The 22,626-nt window shown below is 42.3% G+C and overlaps 1 protein-coding gene across 1 annotated transcript; it reads left to right on the top strand.

Annotated features, from left to right (window-relative positions):
* The first annotated feature begins 219 nt into the window (after positions 1 to 219).
* LOC120058198 (gap junction gamma-1 protein-like) lies at positions 220 to 22,546 on the top strand. The gene is made up of 3 exons (XM_039006687.1): positions 220 to 370; positions 19,514 to 20,681; positions 20,849 to 22,546. The coding sequence occupies exons 2-3, from the start codon at positions 19,550 to 19,552 to the stop codon at positions 20,860 to 20,862; spliced, it is 1,146 nt and encodes a 381-aa protein (XP_038862615.1). The 5' UTR covers positions 220 to 370; positions 19,514 to 19,549; the 3' UTR covers positions 20,863 to 22,546.
* Positions 22,547 to 22,626: the final 80 nt, after the last annotated feature.

Genomic DNA, 22,626 nt, shown 5'->3' with positions numbered 1-22,626 from the left:
ATCTGTTTCGGTGGCTGACTGTTGTGGCACTATGTATCAAAGTGTATATGAAAAACTCGAACATATGACTAAGGTTATGATGAATGAAGAGTGTCGATCATCCTTGTCTCAGATTTCACGAGAAGGCCCTGAATAGGGGGTGGGGTGCGCACGGAGGGAGGTGGATTTGAGGATGTTCTTTGTGTGTCCCGTATAATTTTTTTTTACCGCGACGGAGGAGAGAAAGTCACATGCTATATCCAATCCCATGGTGTAACTAGTGAGACTTTTGTATATTGTGGTGAGAAAGAGGGAAAAGTGCTCCGAATTTTTTGGGGGAGTTCGACTACAGGCTGGATTCAAAGAATTGAGAAACGCAGTTGGCTTCAAGGTAAGATTAATACACGTTTATCAAGCAACAAAACGGAACATTAATGTGTCCAGGCTGTTTTTCATTTTACGAATGTTGTGCGCAAACTAGGTTAGTTGTATACATTTCCCTTGTTTGCTGGCTGCTTGAAGCAATTTGTTCTTCTCCAATTGTACTGCGTTTAACATTTGATATAGATAAGTAGCTAGCTAGTACATCGGTATATTGTTTGATTGGTGCTACTAGAGGTATCTAGCTAAATAGCTAGCTAACCAATTTATATTGTCTTGAATGGACAGTACTTTGTTCCTTCATTGTGTGAAAGTGATGGAAGCAACTGAACGCTGCACAGTAGACCGCGGATTTCATCATCTAGGGCAGGGGTACTCAGCTCTTACCCTCCGAGGTCCGGAGCCTGCTGGTTTTCAGATCTATCTGAATTACATACGCCTGGTATCCCATGTCTAAATCAATCACTGATTTATAGGGGAACAATACAAAAAAATGCAATGGAACTGGCATCGAGGTCCAGAGTTGCGTTTGAGGAACCCAGGCGGTGTCCAATCAGAAACGCATCTTTTGAACAAGGTGTAAAAATCATGTTAATTGTGATAATCCTCTAAGAAAACCAATGGTCAAAATCTCACTTCATAATACGTTAAACATTTATTGGGGTTTTTACCCTTGTAGGATGGTCAAAATTAGGGAGACTAAATCAATGGAGACCAGAAAAAGGTGGTCGAAAAATCTGGAAAGTCGCATAGTCTGGATACTGTGCGAGAATTAAGGCTTCACACAGGTTTAACCTACCATTGAACTCGTCATCTTTCATATCAAATAAAACAATATGAGGTAAGATAGATATCGATTTTGAGACATAACATCTACTATTTTCATATTTTAGCAGGGTTGCCAACCTTTGAAGATAACTGAGGTTTCCTATCGTGAATGTCAATGCTGTCACCCCTAGCGGGGGTTTTAAGCACATGACAAGGGTGGAATAGAAATGTTTAGAATTCACAGGTCAGGTGTATTTAAGATTATTTTTAAATTGAATAAACACAACTCAACAACTTGGTTTGAAGTTACTATGAGATTTTTTTGTGCATGAAATTTAGAGAATGGCAACTGGGGAAAATGAAATAGTTAGAAAATGCCAATATTAATCTCTCCTTGTTCATAAAAAAAAACGTTATTTAACTAGGCAAGTCAGTTAAGAACAAATTCTTATTTACAATGACAGGCTACTCCGGCCAAACCCTAACCCAGATGACGCTGGGCCAATTGCGCGCCGCCTTATGGGCCTCCCAATCACGGCTGGTTGTGATACAACCTGGAATCGATCCAGGGTCTGTAGTGACGTCTCTAGCACTGAGGTGCAGTGCCTTAGACCGCTGTGCTACTCGGGAGCCACGGAATGTTTTTTTTTAATAAGACACCAACATGGAAATATGGAATTCATTTGGGTGAACTATCCCTTTAAAATAGGACGGTTGGGAATTCCACCTAGAGGTACACAATATATAGAAAATTTTGTAGACACCCCTTCGAATTAGTGGATTTGGCTATTTCAGCCACACCCCTGGCTGACAGGTGAATAAAATCGAGCACACAGCCATGCCACCTCCATAGTCAAACATTGGCAGGAGAATGGCCTTACTGAAGAGCTCAGTGACTTTCAACGTGGAACCGTTGAAGTGGAAAGCCTAGGAGCAACAACGGCCACACAAGCTTACAGACCAGGACCACCGAGTGCTGTAGCGCGTAAAAATCGTCTGTCTTCTGTTGCAACACTCACTACTGAGTTCCAAACTGCCTCTGGACGCAACGTCAGCACAAAAACTGTTTGTTGGGAGCTTCGTGAAATTGGTTTCCATGGCCGAGGAGCCGCACACAAGCCTAAGATCAACATATGCAATGCCAAGCGTTGGCTGGAGTGGTGTAAAGCTCACCGCCATTGGACTTTGGAGCAGTGGAGACGTGTTTTCTGGAGTGATGAATCATGCTTCATCATATGGTAGTTCGATGGACGAATCTGGGTTAAGTGCATGCCAGAAAAACACTACCTGCCCGAATACATGATATCAACTGTAAAATTGTATGGGGGAAGAATAATGGTATGAGGGTGTTTTTCATGGTTCTGGCTAGGCAACTTAGTTCCAGTGAAGGGAAATCTTAATGCTACGATTCTGTGCTTCCAACTTTGTGGCAACAGTTTGGGGAAGGCACTTTCCTGTTTCAGCATGACAATGCCCCCGTGCACAAACCGAGATCCATACATAAATGTTTTGTCAAGATCAACCCCCCCCCCCTTATCTGAAGGGTGCTGAAACAAACTGCGGCTGAGCTGTTGTTGCTCCTTAACATTTCCACTTCACAATAACAGCACTAACAGTTGACCAGGGCAGCTCTAGCAGAGCAGAAATTTGACAAACTGACTTGTTGGAAAGGTGGCATCCTATGACGGTGCCACATTGAGTCACTGAGCTCTTCAGTAAGAGCGGTCTACTGCCACTGTTTGTCTATGGAGATTGCATGGCTGTGTGCTCAATTTTATACAGCTGTCAGCAACGGGTGTGTCTGAAATAGCCAAATACACAAATTTGAAGGGGTGTGTGGTTGGAGTCATTAACTCATTTTTCAACCATTCCACAAATGTCTTGTTAACAAGCTATAGTTTTGGCAAGTTGGTTAGGACATCTACTTTGCATGACAAAATTAATTTCCCCAACAATTATTTACAGAAAGATTACTTCACTTATAATTCAATGTATCACAATTCCAGTGGGTCAGAAGTTTACATGCACTAAGTTGACTGTGCCTTTAAACAGCTTGGGAAATTCCAGAAAATGATATCATGGCTTCTGATAGGCTAATTGACATAGTTTTAGTCAATTGGAGGTGTACCTGTGGATATATTTCAAGGCCTACCTTCAAACTCAGTGCCTCTTTGCTTGACATCATGGGAAAATCAAACGAAATCAGCCAAGACCTCAGACAGAAAATTGTAGACTTCCACGAGTCTGGTTCATCCTTGGGAGCAATTTTCAAACGCCTGAAGGTACCACGTTCACCTGTACAAAAAAAGTACACAAGTATAAACACCATGGGACCACGCAGCCGTCATACCGCTCAGGAAGGAGATGCATTCTGTCTCCTAGAGATGAACTTACTTGTGTGAAAAGTGCAAATCCATCCCAGAACAACAGCAAAGGAACTTGTGAAGATGCTGGAGGAAACAGGTATAAAGTATCTATATCCACAGTAAAACAAGTCCTATATCGACATAAACTGAAAGGCCGCTCAGCAAGGAAGAAGCCACTGCTCCAAAACCGCCATAAAAAAGCCAGACTATGGTTTGCAACTGCAGATGGGGACAAAGATTGTACTTTTTGGAAAAATGTCCTCTGGTCTGATGAAACAAAAATAGAACTGTTTGGCCATAATGACCATCGTTCTGTTTGGGGGAAAAAGGGGGATGCTTGCAAGCCGAAGAACACCATCCCAACCGTGAAGCACTGGGGTGGCAGCATCATGTTGTGGGGGTGCTTTGCTGCAGGGGGGACTGGTGCACTTCACTAAATAGATGGCATCATGTGGAAGGGAAATTATGTGGATATATTGAAGCAACATCTCAAGACATCAGTCAGGAAGTTAAAGCTTGGTTGCAAGTGGGTCTTCCAAATGGACAATGACCCAAGCATACTTACAAAGTTGTGGCAAAATGGCTTAAGGACAACAAAGTCAAGGTATTGGAGTGGCCATCACAAAGCCCTGACTTCAATCCCATAGAAAATTTGTGGGCAGAACTGAAAAAGCGTGTGCGAGCAAAGAGGCCTACAAACCTGACTCAGTTACACCAGCTCTGTCAGAAGGAATGGGCCAAAATTCACCCAACTTATTGTGGGAAGCTTGTGGAAGGCTACCCAAAACGTTTGACCCAAGTTAAACAATTTTAAGGCAATGTTACCAAATAATAAGTATGTAAACTTCTGACCCACTGGGAATGTGATGAAAGAAAAAAAAACTGAAATAAATCATTCTCTCTACTATTATTTTGACATTTCACATTCTGAAAATAAATTGGTGATCCTAACTGACCTAAAACAGGGGATTTTTACTGGGATTAAATGTCAGGAATTGTGAAACACTGTGAAACACTGAGTGTATTTGGCTAAGGTGTATGTAAACTTCCGACATCAACTGTGTGTGTGTATATCTCTCTCAATGTATTGTCCCCACACTGGTCACCTAATCATCCCCAGCTTACAATCGGCTCATTCATCCCCCTCCTCTCCCCTGTAACTATTCTCTAGGTTGTTGCTGTAAATGAGAATGTGTTCTCAGTCAACTTACCTGTTAAGATAACAGTGAAATAAATAAAACACTAGAATCAGTTACACATTTGGGTTTACAATCTGTTTGGGCAAAATAATGTTGATAATACAGTTATCAGGTCACCCTTCCAAAATTCATGCTAAACGTGCCTTTTCATTGTTACAGCCTAATTAACCTAGTGCTAAATTATCAATGTCCAAACAAGGTGAATTTAATGTAGCTTATCGATCTGGGCTAATGAAAGTGGTGGATTCAATTAGACTTGGGTGGTATACCTTTTATATACCAGGGTATACCTTTATATACCAGGGTATTTGGAAATGGCCACGTGATGGTTTTTCAATACATTTCATATTTGTAGCTACTTTAAGTTTAATACCTGCAGATCGCGTTCTAAATTTCTCCTGTCACAATATTTTGTATTATGAAGTTTACCGTAGTTCCCCAGAACAGTTCAGCAGGTCACATGTTTGTTTGTAAATTGGACAAAGGGAGAAAGCGGGAGCAGGTGAGTCTAGCGGTGTATTGACAGGGGTCACGTTTTTGTTGTTGTTGGTTAAATGGTGATCGGGGACGTGCAACTATAGTTTCCGTTCACAGAAAATACATTAGTGCAACACATTTGGTAGAAAATGGCTTTCTACTATCAGATGACAACAGAAGTGCACCGCTATTTGGCTGGCAGCCACACAAGTGAGCATGCAATGTATTTTTTGTTGTTGCAAAAACGATGCGTGGCCATCATACTTCATAGAAAGAATGTAGCAAGCTACATTTCCTAATGTTTTTCTTAAAGTTAATCTAGCATTTTATCAGAGAAATGTACGTTGGCTACCCTGAGAAAAGCACGGGAGAAAAGCACATCAGTCAGAGCATCGTCTGGAATTCTCATCCGAGTGGAGAAGTGCAACTGAAGCACAAAATGAGTCTGATGAAATTACAATAGAAGCATTTTAGATCGCCGTTTACAAAACACAGCAAGATATGTTGTCCTACGTGAAAACGCAGAATTCTTCAATTTAACTAGCAAGTTAAACTTAGGGGTAGCATTATCTAAGTAAGTGGCTGAATTAATAAGGTGATGGGGCATCATATTATGTTAGCTTTCTGCCATGTTTTCGAAGTCAAAGCCCTTTGGATGAGTTATCTTTACAGCTGCCACTGCTATCTTTTGATTTCCTAGCGTTTTTTTTTCTTTCTCAGTTCTTGCCCTGTCTGCTCCTCCCCCATATTCTCCTCTCAGTTCTTGGCTGGTCGGCTCCTCCCCCATCTTCTCCATGCAGAGCAGGCAGGCCAGTTGCCCTAGCAACTCTAGACTCCACACAGACACAGCTTTGTACATATGCTGCTCCAGAGCAGGTACTGTTCTTCCTTCAGACAAGCATGTGTCAAAACCTTGTTCATTTGCACAATGTCTCTCGTTCACATTTGCTTGTAACTCACCAAAAATTACATTCGTAAGCTGGATTGTCTGTCTATGCAATTCGTTAAATCGTTTTAGTTCTTTAACATATTTTGCTAGCAGGCTCAATGGAAATTTGCTATTACTTGTGCTAAATCTGGTAGCATTCTGGTAGACACTCAATATCCCTTTTTTGGGGGACGCCCCCTTGTGTACAAAGCCAATAATACCATAAATCCCGGCATGAGACAAGGACGATATGAACATCTGGATACCGCCCAACCCTATATTAAATGAGTAGTAGTATGTGACAGCCTATTATCACATGCTGTCATAAAGAAGCATTCTGGGACAGGTGTGAATACATATTTATTTCTAGACGTTTATGTTTACAAAACAGCTTTCAAGTTGCCATGCTGATATTTTGACAATTGAGTTCATAGAGTTTGATCAGAGCTTAGAATGAACGTGCCTGTCCAGTCTGGCGTGGCTGCAGTCCACTCTAATCATAAGGGGCGTTTCTTTACGAACGCATCCAATCGCCTTGGTCCTGGTCCCTTATTAAACCAATCACAAGCTTCAATCTGCTGCGGTTCACAGTGCTGTGGCAGAAAGATTATGGATGTCCCGGTTGGAGTTATATTGTAACTCACTCAATATACTTAAGCAATAAGGCCCAAGGTGGTGTGGTGTGGTATATGGCCTATATACCACAGCTAAGGGTTGTTCTTATGCACGACGCAATGTGGAGTTCCTGGATACAGCCCTTAGCCGTGGTATTTAGGTCATATATCATTAACCCCTGAGGTGCCTTATTGCTTTTAAAAACCGGTTGCCAACTAAGGCAAGAAACAACACATCTAAATTGAAAATGTTGCTTTCATAATTAAATTAGTGAATACATTCTGCCAGAAAAGTAGTCTGGGAAAAAGTCTCATTGCTAGACAACAACCACAGGCTAGCTAGCAAGCTTACATTAAATGTATGCAAAACATTTTCCTGTGGTTTAAATGTAACCACAGGAATTCATGTTAAATGTTTGTTCATGTTTCCAAGTTTCAAACACGTTCTCAAATCCATTGAAATGGCAGCAGCGGTATGAGAACCAGCACATTCTTGAACATGCAATACGGCTTTCCTCAGTACGAAATCCTCATCGACCCACTGTGCTGTCAGACTCCATAATGCTCATAGGGCTGACATCGCTGGTCCAAATGTCAGTCGTGAAGTTAATAGCAGTGACGCCCATAGCAAGTAGCCCATGGATTTGTTTTAACAATACCGTGTAACTCCGGTAGGGCAACATCTGAAAAATAGCGCCTACTTGGTAGTGTGTACCAGTACTCGACCAGTCGGTGAAAGCCAACATCATCCACGAGAGAACGGTTGATTGTCAAGGCCAATGAATTCCATTATCTTGGCGTTTTAATGAATTTCGCCTTTTGAGTTGTCTCGCAGAAATGTTCTTACTCTTTCAAAAGACTGCTCGACTTGTTGACTGCTCGATCCACACAGCAGACATTGTGAGCTAGGTTAGGAATGCTGTGTTGCACATGAATCGCTTTATTTTTTGTGATGTTGGAATTTTTAGCTAATATCGTCCGATTCCAATATGCTTACCCATATCGTGCATCCCTATTACATACCATATGTATCCATTCACTGGTGAGCAGCTTTGTCGCACCCCTCTTTACTCAACTTTTTAATTACGCCGAAAGACACATTGTTCGCTCATTGGGAATTCGGTGTCCTTCTGTATACTCCATGTCAAACTGAGAGGGGGGGGGTCGTTGATATGTCGGTTCAAAGCAGCTCTGGGTCCAGCGCTGCTGCTAATCCTATATTCTTCGCCCTTCATATTTCTCACTGAACCATAAAAGTCCCGTAGAATGGCATTCAGCTCGATTTTTTTTTTTGTATTCTCAAACTCACAATGTATCCTTTTCCTGCACACCAGGTCAGTGACGCAGGTAAGTGCCCACTTTGTGAAACAAACAATGTTCTTTTCGGTTTCTCTCAATTCATCTGAACGCTTCTTTTCTACATTGCTATGTCGAATTATTGTTGATGTAGCCATTTTATTGAGCTGAAAATGCACACTATCAAGGTGAAAAGGCTAAACGTCATGGTATATGGTCTCACATACGCACGGCTAATGGCTAAAACAGCATATCAGCATCCAGTATGCAAACTACCCGGTTTATAAACTGGATTAATTAGAAAATGAAAGCAATACGTTTTTCAATGCGTGAGAAATAAGTGGTGTGGCGTGTGAAGTGGATCAAATGCCTGTCTCATGCCCTATCCTTGAGTTGGCAGCACTGTTTTAGTATACGCTGTTCATATTAATGGGAAGTTCCTTTTCTTTTTCGAAGTGTGACATGTCAACAGAGCATTGAGCGAACCGCAAGCTTTTAATTCAGCTCGACTCATGCTGCAGAAATTGACTTTGTGCCACTGGAGGCAGTGGTGTACCGCAGTTTCTGCCGTTTTTAAAGCTAATTTCCTGCAATTCTACACACATTGCCATATGGCAGAGACACATTTGCAGTTTCATAGCAAATGTCATGCTATATTACACATTTTGCAATGAGGCTGAGAGAACTTTAAAAGTTAATATCCTGCTATTCTACACATTTTTGCCATGCCCTGTTCATATCCTATCTGGGGGGGAGCTACCCCCAGGGGAATCTTCTAAAGGCGCCCGCATATTAGGTTTGGTTTGCTCTAGCTGGAATTAACTAGTGACGTCAATAAGGGATCAGAGCTTTCACCTGGTCAGCCTATGTCATGGAAAGAGCAGGTGTTCCTACTGTTTTGTATACTGTGTACACTTCCTCAAAAGTGTACATTTGAATAAATAAATCTATAATTTTGACGTTTTTGCCAAGGTGTTAGTCACGTCATTTTACATCTAAGATGTTTGGTGCAGTATTTCTCAAGAGAAAAAAATAGCATGAAAACTAGTCGTCTCGTTGAATGAAAACACTGTCCATAGTTTCCACTCCTACTAGGAGTAGTACTGTTGACCAATCACCGACGAAGGGGTGTAGACTTCGGCTACCAAACTTCGACTTGCCTTAATTAGAGATAGGTGTCCCGTCAACGGGACAATTGTAAATCATGTAGCGCCATGTGTCGATCGCAGATTTTAGAGAAACAATAAATGTCGGTATATATAAGTGTCTTATATCGGCTGAATGCTTTAAATTCTTGTTCATATAACTGCACTGTTCAATTTTACAGTAGCCTTTACTGTGAAAAAATACAATGCTACTGTTTGAGGAGAGCTCAAAACAACTAAACACGTTTTTCACAGCGACAGGTTTGATAAATTCACCTCTGAAATGTGTACTTACATTCTGAAATTTTGCTCTGATTTATCATCCCAAGGGTCCCAGAGATGACATGAAGTGTCTCTTTGTTAAGATAAAATCATTTTTCATATCCTAAAAAGGGTCCATATAGCATGCACGATCGATTTTGTATTTCCACTTGTTCAATTTGCAAAGAAAGGAATCTGTGAAAATCTATCCCTAAACGTTGTTTCAACCAGTCAAATTACGTTCGTATGTATTCCTCAGAGATCCTAGAACGTAACCAGACTTAACTATATCATTAGGAGTGCAGTATATCCTACAGGACACCAAATTTGGTCAGAGAGCGACGCCTTCATGGCGCGCCGATGACACGGGCGGTCTTCACTTGATTTGACTGTTACTTTGTCAAATAAGCACCAATCGGGGTCAAACAAACAAAGCTAGCTAGATAGCCAATGAGCTGGGCTTTACGGGAGTGTGGAAACCCCGTATCTGTCGCACAATTTTGCTGCTAACCTTGTGCGGCAGCAAACCTGGAGAGTTATGAAGTTACAATACTTACAATATGGCTACTAATACTGGAAAAGCTAAATCAAAGTCCAAGTATACAGATTTACGATATTCTTGCAGAAAAATGTAATGTAAATATACATTTTGGCAAATCGTGAAGGACACCTGGGTGACTTCACTCTAATTGTCATGTAGCTTGCTCATACTTCCAAGTTATCAGTCTGAAACGTTGCACATACACTGCTGCCCTCTTGTGGACACCATCGGAATTACAACCAAAGTGATGGCTAGATTTGGGACCTTTCTGATGCATTTCAAAGATGGTGGTAGAAAAGAAATACAAAATAAACGTTTTTTCCCCCTCGTATTTTCTTCTACCAGATCTATTGTGTTATATTCTCCTACATTCAATTAACATTTCCACAAACTTCAAAATGTTTATTTTCAAATGGTACCAAGAATATGCATATCCTTGCTTCAGGGCCTGAGCTACAGGCAGTTAGATTTGTGTATGTCATTTTAGGTGAAAAAAAAAGAAAAAAAAGGGGGGCTATCACTAAGAAGTAAGCGCATCACAGGATGCAGTGGCCAATTCATTGGAAGCTTTGGTTTGCTTATAAAGAGCGGGTACTACCGGTGTGCTAAAAATAATTATGCAAGAGGGAATTTCGAGGAGTTTTCTTACGAGGTGCTGAATCCCCTATTCTTAACCACCTAGAACGGGCGGCTATAAATCAAAGACTGTAAACAAATATAAACAGCCTACCTATCAGTCTTGTAATTTCTTTGGCCCGGTCAGAATCAGCTTGAAGGGAGAATCTGTTTTTTCTTTGTTTCAGTCTTGCGCCGGTGTACTGGGTGTGACGTCGGCGTACATGTGTTAACATATTTGAGGTGTTGACAGCTGCATAGCCTATTCTCGTTGAGTGTGGATAAATACTGTTAAAGTTATAACCACAACTCTCTGTCCATCGCCGTTGTAATCTACTGGGAAGGCAAAATGTTCCAAAATTTGAGATTTAAACAATGGGGTTTCCTCCAATTCTATCGACCCCACCACTCGCCATGGTAAAGAACTACACTGCTCAAAAAAATAAAGGGAACACTAAAATAACACATCCTAGATCTGAATGAATGAAATATTCTTATTAAATACTTTTCCTTTACATAGTTGAATGTGCTGACAACAAAATCACACACAAATTATCAATGGAAATCAAATTTATCAACCCATGGAGGTCTGGATTTGGAGTCACACTCAAAATTAAAGTGGATAACCACACTACAGGCTGATCCAACTTTGTTGTAATGTCCTTAAAACAAGTCAAAATGAGGCTCAGTAGTGTGTGTGGCCTCCACGTGCCTGTATGACCTCCCTACAACGCCTGGGCATGCTCCTGATGAGGTGGCGGATGGTCTCCTGAGGGATCTCCTCCCAGACCTGGACTAAAGCATCCGGCAACTCCTGGACAGTCTGTGGTGCAACGTGGCGTTGGTGGATGGAGCGAGACATGATGTCCCAGATGTGCACAATTTGGATTCAGGTCTGGGGAACGGGCGGGCCAGTCCATAGCATCAATGCCTTCCTCTTGCAGGAACTGCTGACACACTCCAGCCACATGAGGTCTAGCATTGTCTTGCATTAGGAGGAACCCAGGGCCAACCGCACCAGCATATGGTCTCACAAGGGGTCTGAGGATCTCATCTCGGTACCTAATGGCAGTCAGGCTACCTCTGGCGAGCACATGGAGGGCTGTGCGGCCCCCCCAAAGAAATGCCACCCCACACCATGACTGACCCACCGCCAAACCGGTCATGCTGGAGGATGTTGCAGGCAGCAGAACGTTCTCCACGGCGTCTCCAGACTCTGTCACGTCTGTCACGTGCTCAGTGTGAACCTGCTTTCATCTGTGAAGAGCACAGGGCGCCAGTGGCGAATTTGCCAATCTTGGTGTTCTCTGGCAAATGCCAAACGTCCTGCACGGTGTTGGGCTGTAAGCACAACCCCCACCTGTGGACGTCGGGCCCTCATACCACCCTCATGGAGTCTGTTTCTGACCGTTTGAGCAGACACATGCACATTTGTAGCCTGCTGGAGGTCATTTTGCAGGGCTCTGGCAGTGCTCCTCCTTGCACAAAGGCGGAGGTAGCGGTCCTGCTGCTGGGTTGTTGCCCTCCTACGGCCTCCTCCACGTCTCCTGATGTACTGGGCTGTCTCCTGGTAGCGCCTCCATGCTCTGGACACTACGCTGACAGACACAGCAAACCTTCTTGCCACAGCTCGCATTGATGTGCCATCCTGGATGAGCTGCACTACCTGAGCCACTTGTGTGGGTTGTAGACTCCGTCTCATGCTACCACTAGAGTGAAAGCACCGCCAGCATTCAAAAGTGACCAAAACATCAGCCAGGAAGCATAGGAACTGAGAAGTGGTCTGTGGTCACCACCTGCAGAACCACTCCTTTATTGGGGGTGTCTTGCTAATTGCCTATAATTTCCACCTGTTGTGTCTTCCATTTGCACAACAGCATGTGGAATTTATTGTCAATCAGTGTTGCTTCCTAAGTGGACAGTTTGATTTCACAGAAGTGTGATTGACTTGGAGTTACATTGTGTTGTTTAAGTGTTCCCTTTATTTTTTTGAGCAGTGTAGTTCTCTGCTGCGCCTCACACAATCACATTTTGAAATGAACTAATAGATATATAATTTGTATTACAATGTGCACATAGGTTGTAGTTGTTTAACCTTTTCTCAATAGGGGGTGCTGTTTTCACTTTGTAAAAAATTCATTCCCAAATTAAACTGCCTCGTACTCAATTCTTGCTCGTACAATATGCATATTATTATTACTATTGGATAGAAAACACTCTAGTTTCTAAAACCGTTTGAATTATATCTGTGAGTAAAACAGAACTCAAGTTGGAGCAAACTTCCTGTCGGGAAGTGAGAAATCTGAAATCAGGCAATCTGTTCTAGGGTCAGTTTATTAATTTGCATGTATTCTATTGGTCGACATGCACTGCATACGCCTTCCCCTGGATGTCAGCAAGCAGTGAGAATTGGAATGGTGTTGCTAGGCAGATCTGAGGCCATATAAAGGGTTTTGGAACGTGGGGTGCACTCTTTTCAACTTTCGCCATGACGCAAGACAGACCTCAGGAATGCATTCTGAAAAGCTCTCGTTATAGGAGTTAGATATATCCGGCTCTGATTTTATTCGATATAGGTGTTAAAGACATCCTAATGTAGTTATTTTAAACCGAGTTATATCAGTTTATATCAGTATATTGCGATTTTCGGATATTTCTTTGTGCTGCGTTATAGTGAGTTGGGCACGTCTGGGCCACATAGCTAATGTTTGCTGCTAATTCCTAAGTTGAAGACGGCAATCTACAACCGAGCAACGATGATTCTGGACAAAGGACAACTTGCCCAAGATTCTGATGGAAGCTCATCAAAAAGTAAGAACTATTTATGAAGTTAATTCGTTGTTCTGTTGAAAAATGTAAAACTACTATTCCGCCATTAATTTCGGTGCGGTCTCGCTTTAACGCACGCTGTATGTCGTAGTAACGTTAATTTTAAAAATCTAACACAGCGGTTGCATTAAGAACTAATGTATCTTTCATTTGCTGTCCAACCTGTGTTTTTTTGTCAAGTTTATGATTAGATATTGATTAGATGCCTCTCCCAAGATTTCTCCCGACATTTTGTTGGCAGCTTGGCTACTATTCTCATTGTATAACCACGATTTGTGCCGCTAAATATGCACATTTTCGAACAAACTCTATATGTATTGTGTAATATGATGTTATAGGACTGTCATCTGAAGAAGTTTGAGAAGGTTAGTGAAAAAATTAATATCTTTTGCTGGTTTATTCGTTATCGCTATTGTTGGCTTGAATCAATGCTGTTGTGTGGTTGGCTATTGTAGTAAGCTAATATAATGCTATATTGTGTTTTCGCTGTAAAACACTTAAAAAATCTGAAATATTGGCTGGATTCACAAGATCTTTGTCTTTCATTTGCTGTATGCTGTGTATTTTTCATAAATGTTTTATGATGAGTATTTGGGTAATTCACGTTGGTCTCTGTAGTTATTCTAGTTGCTTTGGTGAGAGTTGTGATGGTGGCTGCAATGTAAAACTATGATTTATACCTGAAATATGCACATTTTTCTAACAAAACATATGCTATAACATATTTATTGTATCAGACTGTCATCTGATGAAGTTGTTTCTTGGTTAGTGACTATTTATATCTTTATTTGGTCGAATTTGTGATAGCTACCTATGCAGTAAAAAAATGGTGGAGAAAAAAAAGTTGTGTCTTTTGCTATCGTGGTTAGCTAATAGAAATACATATTGTGTCTTCCCTGTAAAACATTTTAAAAATCAGAAATGATGGCTGGATTCACAAAGATGTGTATCTTTCATCTGGTGTCTTGGACTTGTGATTTCATGATATTTAGATGCTAGTATTTACTTGTGGCGCTATGCTAGGCTATGCTAGTCAGCTTTTTTACTGATGAGGGTGCTCCCGGATCCGGGATTGTGTGCAAGTAGAAGTTAAACGGAATAGTCAGAGATTTACTTTAGAGGCAGGCCTACAGCGCAGCGTAGTTTATTTTTATGTATTCATTCGGGTTCACAGTGCGGACCGGAGCGGTTCGGTCGGATTACATGTACCAGTACACCCCTACTTTTTACTCTTTTGCTGCGTTTCTGTTTTGCAGGTATTTTTGTCCCAGAAGTGGGTTATTTATTTATTTATTGCTGGGTAATTATTTTCATTTCAGATGTTGCGTTAGCGCAGCATTCTGTGTTTTTCGCGCTGAAAGAAACATTAAAACGCAAGAAGAAAAAAAAGAGTGAGAGAGTACTGACATGGCATTCAATTTTAAGTTCCAAATTTAAATAGACTCACTGTGATTATCAGAAACATCTCATCCATCCTCCAAACTGTCCAAACCATAAGCTTTCTCTCTGCCTGTCTGCAGACAGTGCGGGGAGGGTGTGTGTGTGGCAGGAGTAGCTGTCAGTGGCATTTTCGTTGCTGGGTTACGTTTTAATCCACAGGAATTTTAAAAGGGAAAAGCTTGACTGAATGGAATGGCTAGCCAAAATAAACAATGACCAGTCAATTAACACAATGAACACTGCTAGGGTTCTTTAACCCATCTGCAAATGAGACTGCGACAGAGAGACAGCTAGGGTAGAGGAGAACGCTGCAGCTAATGCTAATAGCCCACAAACTGCAAGTGCAATACACGGAAGATTGGAAGGGAATATTGAGGTGTATTCACGTGAAGGAAAAAGTAGTAGATGGTGTGTCAGGTGAACATGTTTCGGTCTTTATGAGCAGTGTGGCGAAAGTCCAATCAAATTGTATGGGTCACATATTTAGCATATGTTATTACGGTTGTTGCAAAATGCTTGTGTTCCTAACTCCAACAGTGGAGTAATATCTAACAATACACATGCATCTAAAAAGTAAAATAATCTAATTTAGAAATATATCCCCCCCATCAATCTACACTCAATACCACATAATGACAAAGCAAAAAACTTGCTTTGAGAAATTCTTGCAAATTTATTGCTCAATTTGGCTGGGTGGCCAACTCCAGGAAGAGTCTCGGTGGTTCAAAACGTTTTCCTTTTAAGAATGATGTGTTCCCACTGTGTTCTTGGGGACATTCAATGCTGCAGAAATGTTTTGGCACCCTTCCCCAAATCTGTGCCTCGACACAATCCTGTCCCTGAGCTCTACAGACCATTCCTTTGACCTCATTGCTTGGCGTTTGCTCTGACATGCACTGTCAACTGTGGGACCTTATATAGACAGGTGTGTGCCTTTCCAAATGATCCCAAATTGAATTTACCACAGATGGACTCCAGTCAAGTTGTACAGTCGTGGCCAAAAGTTTCGAGAATGACACAAATTAATTTTCACAAAGTTTGCTGCTTCAGTGTCTTTAGATATTTATGTCAGATGTTACTATGGAATACTGAAGTATAACTACAAGCATTTCATAAGTGTCGAAGGCTATTATTGACAATTACATGAAGTTGACGCAGAGTCAATATTTGCAGTGTTGACCATTGTTTTTTAAGACCTCTGCAATCCACCTTGGCATGCTGTCAATTAACTTCGGGGCCACATCCTGACTGATGGCAGCCCATAATCAATGCTTGGAGTTTGTCAGAATTTGTGGGTTTTTATTTGCCCACCCTCCACTTGAGGATTGACCACAAGTTCTCAATGGGATTAAGGTCTGGGGAGTTTCCTGGCCATGGACCCAAAATATCAATGTTTTGTTCCCCGAGCCACTTAGTTATCAATTTTGCCTTATGGCAAGGTGCTCAGTGACCAAACTACCTGGATGGTTGGGAGAAGTTGCTCTCGGAGGATGTGTTGGTACCATTCTTTATTCATGGCTGTGTTCTTAGGCAAAATTGTGAGTGAGCCCACTTCCTTGGCTGAGAAGCAGCCCCACACATGAATGGTCTCAGAATGCTTTACTGTTGGCATGACACAGGACTGATGGTAGCGCTCACCTTGTCTTCTCCGGACAAGTTTTTTTCCGGATGCCCCAAACAATCGGAAAGGGGATTCATCAGAGAAAATTACTTTACCCCAGTCCTCAGCAGTTCAACCCTGTACCTCTTGCAGAATATCAGTCTGTCACTGATGTTTTTCCTGGAGAGAAATTGCTTCTTTTGCTGCCCTTCTTGACACCAGGCCATCCTCCAAAAGTCTTCTCCTCACGGTGCGTGCAGATGCACTCACACCTGCCTGCTGCCATTCCTGAGAAAGCTCTGTACCGGTGGTGCCCCGATCCCGCAGCTGAATCAACTTTAGGAGGCGGTCCTGGCGCTTGCTGGACTTTCTTGGGCGCCCTGAAGCCTTCTTCACAACAATTGAACCGCTCTCCTTGAAGTTCTTGATGATCTGATAAATGGTTGATTTTGGTGCAATCTTACTGGCAGCAATATCCTTTCCTGTGAAGCCCTTTTTGTGCAAAGCAATGATGACGGCACGTGTTTCCTTGCAGGTAACAATGGTTGACAGAGGAAGAACAATGATTCCAAGCACCACCCTCCTTTTGAAGCTTCCAGTCTGTTATTTGAACTCAATCAGCATGACAGAGTGATCTCCATCCTTGTCCCCGTCAACACTCACACCTGTGTTAACCAGAGAACCACTGACATGTCAGCTGGTCCTTTTGTGGCAGGGCTGAAATGCAGTGGAAATGTTTTTGGGGGATTCAGTTCATTTGCATGGCAAAGAGGGACTTTGCAATTAATTGCAATTCATCTGATCATTCTTCATAACATTCTGGAGTATATGCAAATTGGCATCATACAAACTGAGGCAGCAGACTGAAAATTAATATTTGTGTCATTCTCAACTTTTGGCCACGACTGTAGAAACATCAAGGATGATCAATGGAAACAGGATGCACCTGAGCTCACCTGAGCTCTTTTGCGTCTCCATTTTAGAATAAGGCTGTAACGTAACAAACTGTGGGAAAAGTCAAGTGGTCTGAATACTTTTCGCATGCTCTGTACATGTCGCAATGATTCTGCTTTTGTCAAATAAACCTGGGTCAATGGAAACCTGCCTACTGTCATACCTTGTTCATAGACTGCTTACAGGGTAAGGAAACCAAATGTAATTTGGGTGAAGTATACCTTTTAACATTTTTCAAATACATACACTGAATAAAAATATAAGTGCAACAATTCAAAGATTTTACTGAGTTACAGTTCATATAAGGAAATCAGTCAAAATTCATTAGGCCCTAATCTATGGATTTCACATGACTGGGCAGGGGTGCCTTGGAGGGTATAGGCCCACCCACTGGGGAGCCAAGCCCAGCCAGTCAGAATGAGTTTTTCCCAACAAAAGGGCTTTGTGGATGGATTATCTTGGCAAAGGAGAAATGCTCACCTACAGGGCCGCAAAAAAAATTGGGCCCAAAATTTGAGCAAAATAAGCCTTTTGTCTGTATGAAACATTTCTGGAATGTTTTTCAGCACATGAAACATGGGACCAAAACCTTACATGTTGTGTTTATTTTTGTTCAGTGTAGATTCAATGGTTGTAAAGACGTTTCTAGGAAACGTACAGTATTATACAGAGCCATGAGTGCATGGAACTCCCATCTTTTATAGCGCAAGTGAACAGCAAACCTGGTTTAAAAAAAACAAATAAAGCAACACCTTACGGCACAACACCTCTCCCCCATGTGACCTACTGGTGTGTATGTACTGACATGTATGTGTAACTGATTAATGCACACACAGTACATGTTAATGTATGTAAAGTCTTTTGTAAAAAAAATAATAATATAATTGTGTCGGACCCCAGTAAGACCAGCGTTCGCCATTAGCTTTGGCTAATGGGGATCCTAATAAATCAAACGATCAGCTCTGGAAAATATCTGTGGTGAAAATATCCGATGGGATTGTTCTAAAAAAAAAAAGATCAGAACTGTGCTGCGCTGCCTTTGACAACAAGGGAGTGAGCGCCAAGTCTAGGTTCAAAAGGTTCTTTAAAAGCATCTACCCCAAAGCCATAAGACTGCTGAACAATTAACTTAACACTGCTGTTGCACTCTTCTTATTATCTATGCATAGTCACTTTACCCCTACCTACATGTACAAATTACCTTGACTAACCTGTACCCCCAAACATTGACTCGGTACCAGTACCCCCTGTATATAGCCTCATTATTGTTTTTACATACGTATCTTATTTATTTTTTAAACTTTATTTAGTAAATCTTGTCTTAATTGCGTTGTTGGTTAAGGGCTTGTAAGTATTACCATTTCACGGTAAGGTCTACATCTGTTCCATTCAGCGCGTGTGACATAAAACTTGATTTGCGTTTGTAGCCCTAGATGGCTTGGAAGCTGGTACATGATTTAGTCTTACAGCTGTTTTAATGAGATAAGACATTCCAGTTGGGCCTAGTGATATAGGCCTATTGCATGAGGTCCTTGCCCGAACATGTGCCTTCTCAAGAGGGAACTTCTGTTATCCACACCGAGCGGCCTTTGAGACACACTGCCGTTACTGCCATCTGGTGGACATTACTGATGTCTTGCTGGTGGATCACCACATTTTTGTCCTCTTGCATAGAAAGAGGCCTACACTGTCAAACAGAAAAAGGCCTTCATCACCGGAGACACATTTTTATCATTTTATTGGTACATGCAGGTGTACAACACATCTACACACTTCAGTTGGTTGGTGTAGTCAATGTACTGCTCCTCTACAGGCAAAAGGTCTTATCTTCATATTATTTAGGCAGTTTCCATATTGTAATATTTGTGGGCACTGAATCTGAGTTTATCTTTGGCTCTCACACTGTTGCAAACTCTCGTACTGAGGAGGAATCCCTCGTCATTCTTCAGCAATGAGCTGTACGCTTCTGGCAGTTGAGGCTGATGTCATTATAGAGCCTGGTTAGACATTTCTTGAGAAATCTAATATTTGAATATTGATTCTAGATACTGCCTCACTTTCAGGCGCTCCTATACAATAGTCTATTTTGCTAATTTTTCCTCCCTCTTTCCCTCATATAGATCTGAAAGTCTCTCTCCCCTCACTCCGGAGGCACCATGAGCTGGAGTTTCCTGACGCGTCTCCTGGACGAGATCTCCAACCACTCTACCTTTGTGGGCAAGATCTGGCTCACACTGCTCATCGTCTTCCGCATTGTGTTGACTGCTGTGGGAGGCGAGTCCATCTACTACGATGAACAGAGCAAGTTTGTGTGCAATACCCACCAACCCGGTTGCGAGAATGTGTGCTACGACGCCTTTGCACCGCTCTCGCACATCCGCTTCTGGGTGTTCCAGGTGATCATGATCACCACCCCCACTATTCTGTACCTGGGCTTCGCCATGCACAAAATCGCCCGCATGGACGACGATGAGTACAGGCCCCGCGGGAAGAGGATGCCCATGGTGAGCCTAGGGACCAACCGGAACTACGAGGCGGCGGAGGACAATGGCGAGGAGGACCCCATGATCTCCGAGGAGATCGAGTTGGAGAAGAAGGAGAAGCCTAGCAAGAAGCATGACGGGCGCCGGCGCATCAAGCGCGACGGCCTCATGAAGGTGTACGTGTTCCAGCTGCTGTCGCGTGCTGCTTTCGAGGTCTCCTTTCTGTTCGGCCAGTACATTCTCTACGGCCTGGAGGTGTCTCCCTCGTACGTGTGCATGCGCTCGCCCTGCCCACACACAGTGGACTGCTTCGTGTCGCGTCCCACGGAGAAAACCATCTTCCTGTTCATTATGTATGCGGTGAGTGCCCTCTGTCTGCTTTTCACTGTGCTGGAGATCCTCCACCTGGGTTATAGTGGCATACGGGACTGTTTCTGCCTCCCTCGTCCTCGCCCCCCAACCCCCCACCAACTGGCCAGCCAGCATCCCTCACTATGTGGCCGCCAGGTGCCCACAGCTCCTCCAGGCTACAACACAGTGCCGAAGAAGGACCCAAAAGGTATGCGATTGGATTACAACCTGGGCGACTCGGGCCGTGAGTCGTTTGGGGATGAGGCGTCGCAGCGGGAGCTGGAGAGGCTAAGAAGGCACCTAAAGCTGGCCCAGCAGCACCTGGACCTGGCCTACCAGAATGAGGACAACAGCAGCACCTCGAGGAGCAACAGCCCCGAGTCCAACGGGACGGCCGTGGAGCAGAACCGCCTCAACTTTGCCCAGGAGAAGCAAAGCAGCACCAGCGAGAAAGGTGAGTAGGCTGTGCCATGTGTCACAAGAAGTACGTCTTCAGTAGTAATTTGCATGGTATATCTATGTTTTAATTTTATAGTGGATGGAATCAATGAACGGATGTTGTGTATAGAGTAAAATTGTCGACTTCAAACTGACGTTAAACATTTTTCCCCTTGCCTTCAGGTTTACAAGCATAACTTCGTCATTGGTCCACCTGGCCCTCTCAGGATAGATTCTTGCATCTGGGACAGTAGGGGTACCAGGGAGCATTGTGTGGGGGCAGGTGTGTATGTGACTTGAGGAGGATGAATCCGTCTGTCTTTCAGTGTTGAGGCCAGTGAACGTTCAAGGGAAACATGCCAAACTTAACGAGCAGCGCCTTCCTACCCAGCTATACTTGAGCACATCTGAAGATCCAAAGTGTCCACAAACTGTTTTCAGAACATTCCTATTTGTCTCAGGGTAGCTGTGCTGTTTCTGTGGGGGGAATACTAGTGTCTCCTCTTGTTTGTAGTTTTTCCCTCTTTGCTGGAGTTTAGAGGTCAATCTTATGTTTGCCTTCAACCTAAAACTGGAGTTTACATTTCAGCCATTCTAAGAAGGTATGGGCAACCCAACTGTCGCAAAACCATGTCAAAGTGTCATTTTTTTGTGTGTGTGTTTTGTGAGGAATAGGGAACCACGGTGAGTCAGTGTTTGGGGATGTTAACTGGTATGGTAATAGTTGGTGTTAGAAGTGATATTATGGAGTGGATAACTGTCTTCCATGTGCAACAGCTTACAATGAGCAAATGGTTCAAACTATTTTGGGTCAACCACCAGAAACAACAGTTACATTTGAGTTGAAGCACAGCAATATGTGGTTTGCAGAAAGAGAACTAACCTACTTTCATCATGAACCCCCTCCCATAAATCTGACTGTTGCCAAGTCTGGGAACTGGAAGCCTATTTTGGCACCTTTGTCCAAAGGATAAAAAAAAAAAACTGGGTAATGCTTGAATTCATGTAAATTGTTATCTTGTCTGGTAATGTTAAACATGCTTTTGATACTGATTTCTTCCGTTTTGTTAGTTTAATATGGAAAGTGTTTGGACGACATTGCAAGATTAAACCTTTAAGGTCAGGATGGCCAAATTGTAACAACTATGAAGTTTGTTGTCTTTTTGGATTTCTACATAAACTGAGGGACTCAACAGATTGGGAGTTATTTTACATATTGAGGACCATCCACGATTTGAGGGTAACGCATCTATGCCATACACCAGTTGAACTCTGGGTCTTGTTCAGTAGGTCACAACATAGCAATGTTTTGAAAGGGAAAATGTAATTAATCCTTCCTATAGGATAAGTTCCGGTAGTACCTCTCCCGTCCTGTTTTGTGCCTACTGAACATGAACCAGAGACCCAAGATTTTTTTTGAAGAAAAAAAATTATACAAACTAAGCATTTACTCTGTCGAATAGCATTTTCAGAAGTAATTCAAGACCCCCACAATTCAGGGTTATTTTTCTATATTGTTTTGTTCAGTGTTTTCTCCTGAAATTGGGACATGTAGATTTGTGGCTCTGTGTTACTTCTCTATGCAATTCAACATCTATGCTCGGTTCCATGTTCATTATTGAGGCATTGACGCAAGTAACATTCAAAAGCTTTCAAGCCGTTAATAATGACCCCCGTGCTGCAGTCTCAGTGACTGTTGTAAATGTTATCATTGTTATCTTTTTACGGTTGAAACGACCCAATGCCTTGAATGTGATCTTACGATGCCATCAGTGCACACATTATATCAGCAGTGCCATTAAGTGTCAACTGTCAGCTCAAACAATTTGTTTAAATACTTTTGTATGAATAGTATTTTTGTGCTCAATTTCTTAAATAAACTTTTTCTAATAAATTCATGTCTCCTGTGATGGAAAATTGTATTGTTTGTGCTTTTCCTTTAACACATTTCTGTGTTCTAT

This window comes from Salvelinus namaycush, chromosome 13, assembly GCF_016432855.1.
Source record: "Salvelinus namaycush isolate Seneca chromosome 13, SaNama_1.0, whole genome shotgun sequence".
Classification (NCBI taxonomy): Eukaryota; Metazoa; Chordata; class Actinopteri; order Salmoniformes; family Salmonidae; genus Salvelinus; species Salvelinus namaycush.
The sequence above is the reverse complement of the archived record's forward strand: the minus strand, read 5'-3'. Positions and strand labels throughout refer to the sequence as shown.

Bases quoted from the DNA above. Each gene is read 5' to 3' on its own strand.
- LOC120058198 (XM_039006687.1), top strand. From the start codon at position 19,550: ATGAGCTGGAGTTTCCTGACGCGTCTCCTGGACGAGATCTCCAACCAC.